The 13519-nt window shown below is 34.5% G+C and overlaps 1 protein-coding gene across 1 annotated transcript in view; it reads left to right on the top strand.

Moving 5' to 3' along the window:
- Positions 1-13204, top strand: part of CHMP2B (charged multivesicular body protein 2B) — a 29829-nt gene extending 16625 nt beyond the window's left edge. The window contains exons 3-6 of the mRNA XM_036444956.2: positions 4613-4807; positions 7775-7877; positions 12281-12387; positions 12587-13204. Of these exons, the coding sequence (XP_036300849.1) occupies positions 4613-4807; positions 7775-7877; positions 12281-12387; positions 12587-12697 (516 nt within the window). The 3' untranslated portion in view covers positions 12698-13204. The remainder of the gene's footprint in view (positions 1-4612; positions 4808-7774; positions 7878-12280; positions 12388-12586) is intronic.
- Positions 13205-13519: the final 315 nt, after the last annotated feature.

Genomic DNA, 13519 nt, shown 5'->3' with positions numbered 1-13519 from the left:
AGTATTTTTTGAAAAGCTGATGATTTTATTTCTATAAGTATTATTTATCATTTTTCTGTTATTAGTAGTATTAGTAACTTTGCATAACCCAAAGTCACTAATACTTTATCTTATATTTTCCTCTGGAAGTATTAAAGTTTTAGTTCTTATATTTAGAACTGTGAACTATATAGAATTAAATGACTATGTTGTCAGGTAAGGCAGAGGTTCACTCTTGCTATGGAAATTCATTTGTTCTAATATCATTTGTGGATGACATCTTTTTCTGTTCAAATACCTTATTATCTTTGTAGAAAATCAATTGTCCTAATATTATGTGGGCCTCATTCTGGATTCTATGCTATTCCATTGATCTGTGACTATTCTTAAGCCAATATTACCTTTTATTAGTGTATCTTTATAGTAAGTTTTAAAGTTATATTTAAAGTTATATATATAACTAGAGGCTGTGCACAAAATTCTTGCACGGGGGGTATGTCCCTCAGCTCAGCCTGAACCCTCTCCATTCTGGGACCCTCTGAGGGATGTCTAACTCCGTTTGGGACAGACCCCAGTGGACATCCCTCTCACAATCCAGGACTGCTAGCTCCAAACCACTCACCTGCCTGCCTACCTAATTGCCCCTAACTGCTTCTGCTTGCCAGCCTGATCACCCCCTAACCACTCCCCTGCCAGCCTGATTGCCACCTATCTGCTCCCCTGCCAGCCCGATTGCCCCTAACTGCCCTCCCTTGCTACCCTGGTCACCCCAACTGCCTTTCCTTGCCATCCTGGTTGCCCCTAATTGCCCTCCCTTCCTGGCCCATTGCCCCTAACCCCTGCCATCCTGGTCATCCCCAACTTCCCTCCCCTGCTTGCCCAATCATCCCTAACTTCCCACCCTTGCCAGCCTGGTCACCCCTACCTGCCCTCCTCTTTTGGCCCGTTGCCCCTACCTGCCCTCTCCTGCATGCCTGTTTACCCCTAATTGCTCTTCCCTGCAGGCCAGGTCCCCACAACTGCCCTCCCCTGCTGCCCTGGTCACCCCTCCCCTGCCTGCCTGGTCATCCCTAACTTCCCACCCTTGCCAGCCTAGTCACCCCTACCTCCCCTCCCCTCCTGGCCTGTTGCCCCTAACTGCCCTCTCCTGCCAGCCTGGTCACCCTAATTGCCCTTCCTTGCAGGCCAGGACCCCCAAGTGGGACATCCCACCAAACCGCAGCCAGTCCTGCCACAACCCCATGGCACAACATGCGGTCCACAGCCCAGCCCAGTCCGGAAACGGTTGCTATGGGCTTTAGGTAATGACATCATGTAGCAGTGCCCAACTTCCTCCCCCAAACCACTAGCCTCCTTGGAGTTCCTTCAACCAAGGAACTAAACTTGCTTTATAGCCAGGTGCAAACATTTTATAGTTTAACCAATTATCTGTGAAGCATTTTCACATGCCTCATCTCATTTGATTCTTATAGAAGTCCTGGAGTAGATAGATAGATTTGGTAGAATTCTATTTTCTTTTTATTAGCCAGAAAACAGGAATTTAGAAAGTTTAGAAACTTGACCTGATTGAAAAGAAGTAAGAAATGGTGGACCTTGAAAATGAGTTCATGTTTTCTCACTGAGCAGAATATATTCTAACACTGCTACAGTTAAATATTTTACCCTTTGTTCTCCCTGTGTGATCTACAATAATAATTTGCTTCATGTTAATACTTACTGCTGTGTTCCTGACAGTTATTTGAAAGAGAAGTTGGGGTGCTTCACTGGGCTGCATAAAGTTTAGCTAAATCAGAAAATAGGTCTAATTAAGCAAGTTTATTCTTTATATATAAAAGGCTAAGTTGACTCACACATGCATAATATTATAAAGCTCTCAGCACCAATCTCACACTTGTGTTTCAATCTGTCATTGTCGATCATGAAATTGGTTAACACTTTTATTATAGAAATAGGGTAAATAGAGATGTTAAAATATTTCTTTTAATTAATTTCCTTTCATTGTGCATGAATCCATGCACCAAGACATTAATATGCATATAAGTTTTTGGTTGATATCTTTCCACCCACCCATCCACCCACCCCAGCCTTCCCTCTGAGAAGTATCTTTATTTAATTTTGACATCAGAGTAAGGCTGATGGTAAAGCGTGATTTGGCAGGTATCCCCTTACTTTCTCTTTTATTGGAAGAATTTGATAAGATTAATCAGCAAACCCATTGGGAGTGACATTTTCTTATGGATAGGTTTTAAACTACAAGTTCTTTTAAAAAATAGATATAGATCAGGTTATCTGTCTTTTTGACTGAGCTTTGGTAGTTTGTGTCTCTCATCTGTCCATTTCTACCAACTTTTAAAATGTGATCACATACTATTGTTCATAATATTCTCGTATTGTTTTTTAACATCATTAGGATATAAAGTGATGCCCCTGTTTATGTTCCCATTACTTATAACTCAGGTGTTCTCTCTGTCTTTTTTTTTAATCCTCACTCAAAGATATTTTCCATTAATTTTTAGAGAGAATAAAAAAGAGAGGGAAAGACAGAAAGAAACATGGATGTGAGAGAAACCCATCAATTGGTTGCCTTCAGTGCATGCCCTAACCAGGCCCAGGCCAGGGAGAGGACTGCAAATGAGGTACGTGCCCTTGACAAGAATCAATCCCAGGACCCTTATGTCCATAGGACAACACTCTGCACTGAGCCAAACCGGCTAGGGCTGTTCTCTCTCCAGTTGTTTTCCTCAGCTGTCTGGCTAATAGTATATCAATTTGATTAATTTTTTGCAAAACACACACACGTGCCAAAAAAATACCTGGTTTTGATTTCATTAACTTTCTGCATTTTTTTCCTTCTCCAGTTTATAGATTTGTTTATATTATTTCCTTTCTTTTGTTTACTTTGTGTTTACTTTATATTTTTTTTCTGTTAATGCTTTAGACATTTTGAACATAATAGTTTTGCCTTTACTATTTTGTTTAATTCATTTTTAATACCTATTTTTATTTTTCAATTACAGTTGACATTCAATATTATATTAGTTTCACATGCACAAAATAGTGGTTAGACATTTATGTAACTTACAAAATGATAATTCTAGTACCCATCTGGCACCATACACAGTTATTACAATATTATTAATTATATTTCTTATGCTGTACTCCATATCACCATGACTATTTTGTAATTCCCAATTAATACTTCTTAATCCCTTCACCTTTTTTAATATAAACTTTAATGCTATAAATTTCTAAGAATCTTTTTAACTACAACACACACATTTTGATATGTGCTGTTTTTATTTTATTAAGTTCAAAATATTACTTCATTTCCTCCATTACTTGTTTTAATCTATGACTTATTTAGAATCATTAATTTCTGCTCATTTGTGACTTTTCTTTCATATTTTCCTTACTGATCTTTAGTTTAATTTTTATTGTGGTTAGAGAGCATACTTCCTATCAATTCAATCCTCTTGAATTTATTGAGCCTTGCTTTCTGATGTAGAATATGCTGTATTTTGTTGATTCTTTTTTTTAGTGTACACTTTGTAAATGAGTATTCTGCTGTTGTTTTGAAGTTTTCTGTAAGTGTTGGTTAGGTCAAGTTAGTAATAGTGTTTTTTATAAACCCTTCTGTATTGTTACAGATTTTTTGTCTATTAGTGATTAAAATTAAAGCAATATACTTGTTGATATTCCTCAAGCTAATTGTGTATTTGTTGCTTCTCATTTCACTTCTATCAGTTGTGCTTCATATATTTTTAAGCATTGTTATTAGGTACATAGACTTTTATATGTTTTGCATCTTTATGTATTGATTCCTTTTATCATTTTCAAATGCCTCTTTATTTTTAGTAATATTCCTTTTTCTCAAGTTCTGTTTGTTTTATGTAATATTAATGTAGCCAATCCAGATTTCCAGATTGTAATAAGTATTTATATATAATATGTATTTTCTATTATTTTACTTAGCTTTGTGTGTGGTTGCTCTTTTAACTAAAATTTGTTTCTCAAGCTAGCATATATTTGAGTCTTATCCAATCTGAAAACCTGCCTTTTATTTATTAGATGGGCCTTTTCACTTAATATGTTTACATTATTAGCTTTAAATCACTGTGCTCTTTTTTGCTATGTTCCACCAAACCCTTTATTTATTTATTTATTTATTTACTTACTTACTTATTTACTTATTTATTTGTTTATTTATTTTCTTCTTTTCTTTCTACTTTTGGGTTTAGTTTTTAAATTTTCTCCTGGGCTCTATGTGCATACTGTTTTATAGACCAGCTTTGTATTTGTAGATGAAGGTACTGGTTCTTTCCTATGGAAACGTGGACTAAATTGCCCTCTCAAATTACTCTTTTCTTTCTATGACTTTATGACAGCTTCTGCCTCAATTCATCATCAGGGAGAAAGGGTGTATTTTACAGGGGTGGACAAAAATAGGTTTACATTTGTGAGTACGTGAAATAATTTATGCTTGTTGTATTCTTTATTAATTATTGTATTTTCCATATGAACAACTGTAAACCTAGTTTTGTCTACCCATATATATTTGATCTGTTCTTTTGAAATAACTCTTGAGGCCTACCCCTCGAAGATTTTATTCCCCTTTTTTTATTTTCTCTCTTAGGAATTAGAAATTAAGAAGATGGCCAAAATTGGTAATAAAGAAGCTTGCAGAGTTTTAGCCAAACAGCTTGTACAATTACGGAAACAGAAAACAAGAACTTTTGCTGTGAGTTCAAAAGTCACTTCTATGTCCACACAAACAAAAGTGATGAACTCCCAGATGAAAATGGCTGGTGCAATGTCTACTACAGCAAAGGTAAGTAGCACCCCTTTTATCCATAGGCTTGGAGTTAATGAAAAATATTTAAATATCAAGATATAAATCAGATTTTAAAACACTTCCTCTCACATATGTACAATAGTATAGAATCTGTAATTTTTAGCAAAATGAGTTATGATATTTGATAACCCATTAAACTACTTCTAGATTCTTTATTGATTTAATAAATTTTATAAAATTTCTTGATTTAGGACATTTTCATTAATTTCATGTTTCAAGTCACATGTGACTTCTAACTTTTTTAAACTGACTAAAAACAATGTTTGCTTCTATCTCTTAAACTGTCAGAGATTTGTGAGCTTTTTATTTCATTGATCTATATGTTTTGATTACTTTAGAGTAGTAATTTCCTCATGATGCATTTTCATGTATGTGTCAGAAGGACACATGAATATTATTAGGAGGATTTATTAATTAATTTTAAATAGGAACTTATGTTTAATTTTCAGTCTTAATATTAAAAACTAGAGGCCCGATGCATGAAATTCATGCAAAAATAGGCCTTCCTTTCCCCTGCTGCTGGCACCGGCTTCCCTCTGGCACCTGCGACTTGGGCTTCCCTCCATCTGTTTGCAGGCACTTGGGACCCGGGCTTCCCTCGCAGCCTGGCTAGGTCTGGAAGTATGTCTGGTCTAATTAGCATATTATGCTTTTATTATTATAGACTAGAGACCCAGTGCAGAAAATTCATGCACTCGGGGAGGGGGGAGTGGTGTCCCTCAACTCAGCCTGCACCCTCTTGCAGTCTGGGAGTCCTCAGGGGATGTTGGACTACAGGCTTAGGCCTGTTTTCCATGGAGAGGCTCTTGCCAACACCACTGCGCTTGCCAGCTGTGATCCCAGCTTCTGGCTGAGCTGCACTCCCCTGTGGGAGCACAATGACAACTAGGGGGCAGCTCCTGCATTGAGCGGGATCAGGTTAAAACCAGCTCTCTAACATCCCCCAAGGGGTCCCAGATTGTAAAAGGGTGCAGAGTTGGCCGAGGGATCCCGCTGATGCATGATCGAGGTCTGGGAGGGACATGGGAGGTTGGCCAGCCAGGGAGGGACAATGGGAGGGCTCCAGGGCATGTCTGGCCCATCTCGCTCAGTCCTGATCAGCCGGACCCCAGCAGCAAGCTAACCTACTGGTCACAGCTCTGCTCCCTGGTGGTCAGTGCACATCAACTGGTTGAGCAGCCTTAGCATATCATTAGCATATTATGCTTTGATTGGTTGAATGGACAACTGGACATTTAGCATATTAGGTTTTTATTATATAGGATGTTTTTACTATAAACCTGCAGTCATTAGGAACCTAAGTTCTGGAGCCAAATTACTTGGTTCAGATCTCATTTCCACTTAATAGCTATGTGACTAGGTCAAGTTATTTCACCTTTTCTGTGCTTTCATTCCCCATTAGCAATATAGGGAAAATGATAGAACCTGGCACATAAAGATATGTCAGGTTTAAATGTCATTTGACTCTAAATATTAGTACATATAAAATGCTTAGAACAGTCTCTCACACACAGTAAGGTTATATAGGCATTAACTGCTCTATTATTATAATTATTCTTATTAGTATTATTTGCAGCAATAATGTAAGTTGCAAGTAAAGTATTCTAATATACACAAATAAGTATAAAACTTCATGTATACTGAGTAGGATGTAACCAAAGTACATATTCTAATCTGGGATGTCAGGAACTACTTCTTTAGGAAAGTGGTATTTAAACTGAAATCTGAGTGTTCTTAGTAAAAGCAAATGGAGAAAGCATTGTAGGTGAGAGGGAGCATATGCAAAGGTCCTGTGTCAGGAGAGAGCATGACACATTTAAGGAAGTGATAGAGCAGTGTGACTAGAGGGCAGTAGTGTAAAATGAGACTGGCTTATTAAATAGAGTTCAATTAATATTTGGTCTCACAGTCCAATTACAGAATTTGGCTTTTTATGCTAAGAGCAATGGGAAGACATTGGAAAATTAGGTATATGTGGGTTGGTATGGATGGAGGGATATAGTGTCATACTTAAAGATTACTTTGGCTGCATCATTGTAACATATATATATATATATATATATATATATTATAAACTATATATGTATATAAAATATTGTATCTATTAGATGGCATTATCCTCTTTTACTGAAATAAGTTGTGAACATAAAATGTAAAAGAATTATTTTCGCAAAACTCAGTGGTTTGTTTCTTCCTTTAAACCATGGCTTAAAATGTGTTAAAGGATTAAGTACATATGCTAGCGCAGCGTTTTTCAACCGCTGTTCCGCGGCACGAGATGTTGCCTGGTGTGCCGTAGGTGCAGACAAGACAAGAATTTTATAATTTTTCACTATTTTGTTTACTTAATATTTCATAATAAAGTAATTATAAAATACTTTCTTTGTGTTTATTTGATTCCTATTCAAGAGAATTACTTTATATATAGTCAATATAGGCACAGAGTTAAATTTTTTAACATTTTCTAATGGTGGTGTGCCTCGTGATTTTTTTCATGAAACAAGTGTGCCTTTGCCCAAAAAAGGTTGAAAAACACTGTGCTAGCATATCCTTTTTTACTTTAGATATTAAGTTAAATATTTATAAAAATTAAATTAAAATTATTTTTAATTTGGATATTACCCACTTACCATATAGTAGTCAAATGTAGTTCTCTTATCTGAATAGTAATGAATTTTTATTGACAATTATTTTTATTACATAATATTTTGCCCACTGTTCAGATGAGCTTTTGCACACCAATCTTTATTATATAGATGTTAAGCAGATGGTTTCCAATTGAGTATTTTATTTTTTTCTAGAATACTTAACATTTTTATGTTTGATTATGGCAGAATGTATATCTTGTCAAAGCTTGTGTCTACTTGATGTGCTCTCTAGGACTTATCCACAGTAAAATTTTCATGATTATGTAGTTGACTTGGACTTCTTCATATTTTAAAGACTATGCAGGCAGTAAACAAGAAGGTGGATCCACAAAAGACATTACAGACAATGCAGAATTTCCAGAAGGAAAACATGAAAATGGAAATGACTGAAGAAATGAGTAAGTTTAATAGTTAGAAATGAAACTTATAGTTTTCTCATGTTTGAATTAATTAAGTCTGTTTACTAGCAATCTCATATTCTCATCCATGAAAGCACAAATATTGAAAAAAGAAATGGTTTATTACCCTTCTACTAAATAAGTGACCATATTGTCACAGTATTATTTTTTTAAAATGTCAATGTATATGGCTCAAAGTTCAATTAATGTTTAACTGAAGGAAAAATATAAACTATGTTATGCCATATTTCTATGCCATATTGGCCCCAGCTGCTTTACTTTATTTATTAGTGGAAATAAAATTAGTGCAAATAAAATAACTCTAATATAAATTGGAGTTTCAGATATGCATTGATTCTTTCATACTATATATAATAGAGGTAGAGATAATGGAGCTTTTTCATTCTTTTATTTTTCCCTCCCAAAGTTTTTAATATTTTATTTTCTTCTTTTTTAATATAAACCAATTATAAATTATAGTGGAACTATAGAGACTACAAAGGATTAAAGCATTTTTTAAAAATCTATCCTTTATATTTTTTTAATTAAAAATTTTTAATGTTAACATTATTGTAAGTGTCCTTCTTTTCCCCCATCCTTTGCCCACATGCACCCACTCCCCGCCTCCCCTTCACATGGACTTCACCTCACTGTTGTCTTTGTCTGTGGGTATGCATATATGTTGTTGTTGTTTCTTTTTTTTTTTTTTTTTTTTTTTTAATCCTTGCCCAAGGATATTTTTCCATTGATTTTTAGAGAGAATGGAAGAGAGAGGGAAAGATAGAAATATCAATGTAAGAGAAACACATTGATTGGTTGCCTCCTGCACATGCCCTGACCAGGACCCAGGTCAAGGAGGAGCCTGCGACCCAGGTACACATCCTTGACCCGAATCCCTTGACCTGAATCGAACCTGGGACCCTTCAGTCCGAAGGCTGTTGCTCTGTCCACTCAGCTAGGGTTTCATATATGTTCTTTGGCTAATCTCTTTACCTTCTTTCTCTAATCACCTCCAAATCTATCTTCACACCACTCAGATATAAATACTGTTAATGTTATACATTTCTTTCCAATACTTTTCCATATTTTATAATAGTTATTAGATCATATTACATTTGTAATTTTGAACCTTATCCAGCATTTTAAATACATTATAGTATAACAACATGTGCTTATAACCTTGAATCTTCTCTGAAGCCTTTTTTTTTTTAATGGCATTAATGTTGGGTAACATCAATATTAAATGTCAACCCTAATTTATTGAATCATTCTTATAGTGGCTGATAGGAATGTTTTAAAATGTTTAATATATTTGATAATCCTTTAATAAATCTTTGTTTTATCTTTATGTAAGTTTCTTAAGTCTCCTTAGAATAATAACTTTTATAAGGCTTTTGGTTCGTACCAAATTCTTCTCAGAAAGATTACTAGTATACCAGTCTCTATTTCACCAGTAATGAATGAGTGACCCTTTACGCATCCTGGTCAACACTGAGTTATTACTTACATATGTCAACACTGGCATCATTGTTTTGCAAAGATGCTTTTTAGTAATTTTACAACTATGTAAGGATATGCCAGTTTAGCTAGCTAGCATTTTAATTTTACAACATTTAGGGTATAAATATTGATAGTATCTAAATAAATTATCAAGGTTACTAAACTCACTGTTGTTCCAATATTCTATTTCAGATTATCTATTTTGCTTTTAGGTTTTAATGATACTTTGTGTATATTTTTGATAGTTCAAAAAATTCTTTAGTTCTTACTTTGAATGTTTATTTTGAAAAATATGATTTTTTGAAACATCATTAGTGAATTTTTAATGACTGTAAGAATTGTCATTTATATAATGATCACAACATCTCACATGCTTATTTGGGTTTCAGTAATGGCACAGGTGGGATCAGGTCTTATTAGAGGAATTAACTTTTCCATTCAACTGTAGTGAAGGGAATTAATAACTCATACTTACTATTCATATATTTTACAGTTGTATTTATTTGTATGTTAGTACTTTGTGAGTCTGAAATGATAGTAGTTATTGGTGGTTATTTATTTTTTTCTATAACCTAATAAAGTATATCAACATTAGTTTTTTCATCCAAAGATAAATTTAAAATTTAAATGGACATCTTTTTTGTAAAAAAGATGATTATAAATTATTTGGTCCTTGATTAATTTTGTTATACTTCTTCTCTGTTAATCTCTGGTTAAAAATCCCTGGTCTTTCTCATCTTCCCCCTTCTTTCTTTTTTTCTTTTCTGCTGCTACTTTTTCATTGAGGCCCTTATAAATTCTGACCTGGACTCCTCACCCCCCTCACCCTGTATTACTTCCCTATCATTTGAGTATCACAACTGCTAAATTATTTTTATAGAAGCTAGAGATAAGCTGAGTGGTTTCTTGCTGATTACAATAAAATCCCCACATCATAAATCAAAAACAATTTTCAAGTTCATTCCTGTTATTTTGCCAGTGAGAATACTGAGATCCAGACAGGTAAAGAGTTACATAGGTATGAAATGGAAGAATTGAGTTTAACATTATATATATATATATATATATATATATATATAATGCTATTCAGTTTAATATTCAAATAAACTGAATATTAAACTCAATATATATGCCTTAAACTCTTTAGCCTTTTCCAAATTTATTTTATACTTCTGAACTAACACAAGAAGTCAGATTCTCAAGTCATGCTCCTACAAATCAAAGATCTTAAACAATATTAAGATTTATTAATCTGTCAAGAATACAAGCAATTAAAATGTGCATGCAAAACAGTGAGAGGGCTGGGACATCCCAAATAACTCCTGATATCTTTTCTGATTAGACACAAATTCTGACCCAGAATGATAGATGATGTGTGTAATGAGCTATACTTATGTTGAAGGAAACGTTTAAGTTATGAAACATCTTGAATTTATAACTCACATGGTCACTTACTGTATGTGACATTTGCTAGAGAGTCATGGTCCATAAGCCCCTAGATCCGTGGTAGGCAAACTGAGGCTCGCGAGCCACCTGCGGCTCTTTGGCCCCTTGAGTGTGGCTCTTCCACAAAATACCACGGCCTGGGCAAGTCTATTTTGAAGAAGTGGCGTTAGAAGAAGTTTAAGTTTAAAACATTTGGCCCTCAAAAGAAATTTCAATTGCTGTATCATTGATATTTGGCTCTGCTGACTAATGAGTTTGCCCACCACTGCCCTGGATAATAGGTTTGTTTACTACAGCCATCCTGAACCAAGGGCACCCTGCAGAGAGCAAGGACTCTTGCCAGCAGGTGTCTGTTTACCAGAAGCAGCATGCTTATCGGGAGAACAGGCTAGGTTTCTGTCCCCTTTCCTTTGGGGACATCCTCCAGTGATCAGGAGAATGAGGATAGGCCAGCTGCTTAATTATTTCCCTCTTGACCATTTTCCATTCAGGCACCTTAAAGTAACCAAACAAAAGAACCTACTCTGTTCTGCATGTATCCCTATTGCATGTCTTTGTTCATTGTATTCCCTCTGCTTCTGTTTGGTCAAATCCTATGCAGCCTTCAAGGACCACCTCACATGAAACTGCCTCCCCATTGGATATAATCTCTTACCTTTTTATAATCATTCGTTTTTCTGTTTACCATTATCTTTTTTTTATCTTTTCTACTTAAGTGCATACTACCTAGGACATTCATTTTTCTCCATTATCTATCAATTGTATTTGTACCACGTTCCAGGCCCTTAGTTTCAAAGATAAATGAGACATATTCCCAGGCTTTCAGAAATTCCTTTCCCATAATGCCTTCTGTACAGGAGGTTTTCCATAAATATTTTGGGAAGGGATGGGAGAAAGGTGGAAGAGGATAAAGCAATAATAATCATTGCAGGGTTAAATTGGATATCATTCTTTGGACAAGTTGAATAAAATATTAACTCTTACACTTTGTTAGAATATTCTGCATACACTTAGAATGAAAATTTTAAAACAGTAATATATAATTATAGGTATATTGAATCCCAAATATTTAAAGGATATTGGATTCTTGCATATTCTTCCATGGTCAGCTGAACAGATTCAAATTTGTGAAATCTTATTTAAAAACTTTAATCCTGTACCTGTGAAATACCAGATGAATTTTTTAAAAATCAGAATAGACTTGTTTTATTTTAGGATAATTTGTGTTGATAAGAACGTTATTCCAGATTTAGTGCCTCACAAATGTATTCAGTAATGAACTTCACATTTGAAAGTGACTTTCGTAATTTGTTGGTTCACCTAAGTTTGTCCTCCTGTAATATAACAGTGTGTGTGTGTGTGTGTGTGTGTGTGTGTGTGTATTTGGGCTGCCTTCTAAAAAGTAAGTGTAGCCTGAAATCTAAAAGTAATTGCTTTTTTCTTCCCATCCTTTCAAGTCAATGATACACTTGATGACATCTTTGATGGCTCTGAGGATGAAGAGGAAAGCCAAGATATTGTGAATCAAGTTCTGGATGAAATTGGAATTGAAATCTCTGGAAAGGTATGAATGTCTTCTTTTCTTAATTGGAAATAGTTCCCACTATTTTTGTCACTGAATTGTTTTACATTGTCTTTTACTATTAGATGCATGTTTTTATATTCATTTGGAAAGTAAATTAAACCTCTTTGCAGCATGTCCTTTATGTCATAGTCCAAATGTTTGATGAAGCACATTTTTTTCTTTTCCTCTCTTTATATAGATGGCCAAAGCTCCATCAGCTGCCCGAAGCTTACCATCTGCCTCTACTTCAAAGGCTACCATCTCCGATGAAGAGATTGAACGACAACTCAAAGCTTTAGGAGTAGACTAGTCAAAATAGGCTGTAATACTTTGCTTATTTATAATTATTTAGTCATAATTATAAACCGGGCATATTGCCAATTCCTTTTACAAAACACATTTATTTTGCAAAAATTAAGACCATGAGTGAACAGTTGTTTCCTAACCCATGGCTATTTTGAATCTTTTGCCAAAGAATGACAACGATACAAAATGGGAACAGTTTGGATTTTAATTAGAACTGTTGAGGAGTGATGATGTATAAAAAGTTGATGACTTTTCTGCATGTTATAGAAGAATTATATTCATTACTTAGTGTAGTTTTTGTTCTAAATCCTTTTACACTAAATTAAAAAATCTTGTTAAATGCCACTAGGCACCAACTTAAAGAGTCTTGTAAAAATATTAAAGTATGTCATTAATTATATATCTGTTGCTTGTCTTATAAGTGATATGTGTTATAACCATAAGCAATTTAGTTGCCAAATTATTTTTAAATGGTCTGAAAGAAGAGTGCTATTTAAACAGCTGTCTTAAACGAAAGCTGTCCTGAGTTTTTCTTTTATTGTTTTTTCCCTCTTCGGGAGGATATTCAAGTTAATAAGTTTATTATCTTTCAAAATGTGCTTGGCACCTGCCTTAAACAGCACAAACATTGTGCATATCTTTAAATTATTTTAACTGACAGAAAAGAATCCATTTAAAACTAAAATTGAGACCTCTTACAAAAACTGTCTTTTGTAAAGCTTATAAAATTGAATTGAATATGTTAGCAAAAATAGACACTGAATTAATAATATTTTGTAGCAATAGAATGGAGTATTTTGGTCTTCTAAGAAGTGAGGAGATTTTT

Source organism: Pipistrellus kuhlii, unplaced genomic scaffold, assembly GCF_014108245.1.
Source record: "Pipistrellus kuhlii isolate mPipKuh1 unplaced genomic scaffold, mPipKuh1.p scaffold_m20_p_2, whole genome shotgun sequence".
Taxonomy (NCBI): domain Eukaryota; kingdom Metazoa; phylum Chordata; class Mammalia; order Chiroptera; family Vespertilionidae; genus Pipistrellus; species Pipistrellus kuhlii.
Note: the sequence above shows the minus strand (reverse complement) of the source record. Positions and strands in the feature narration are given on the sequence as shown.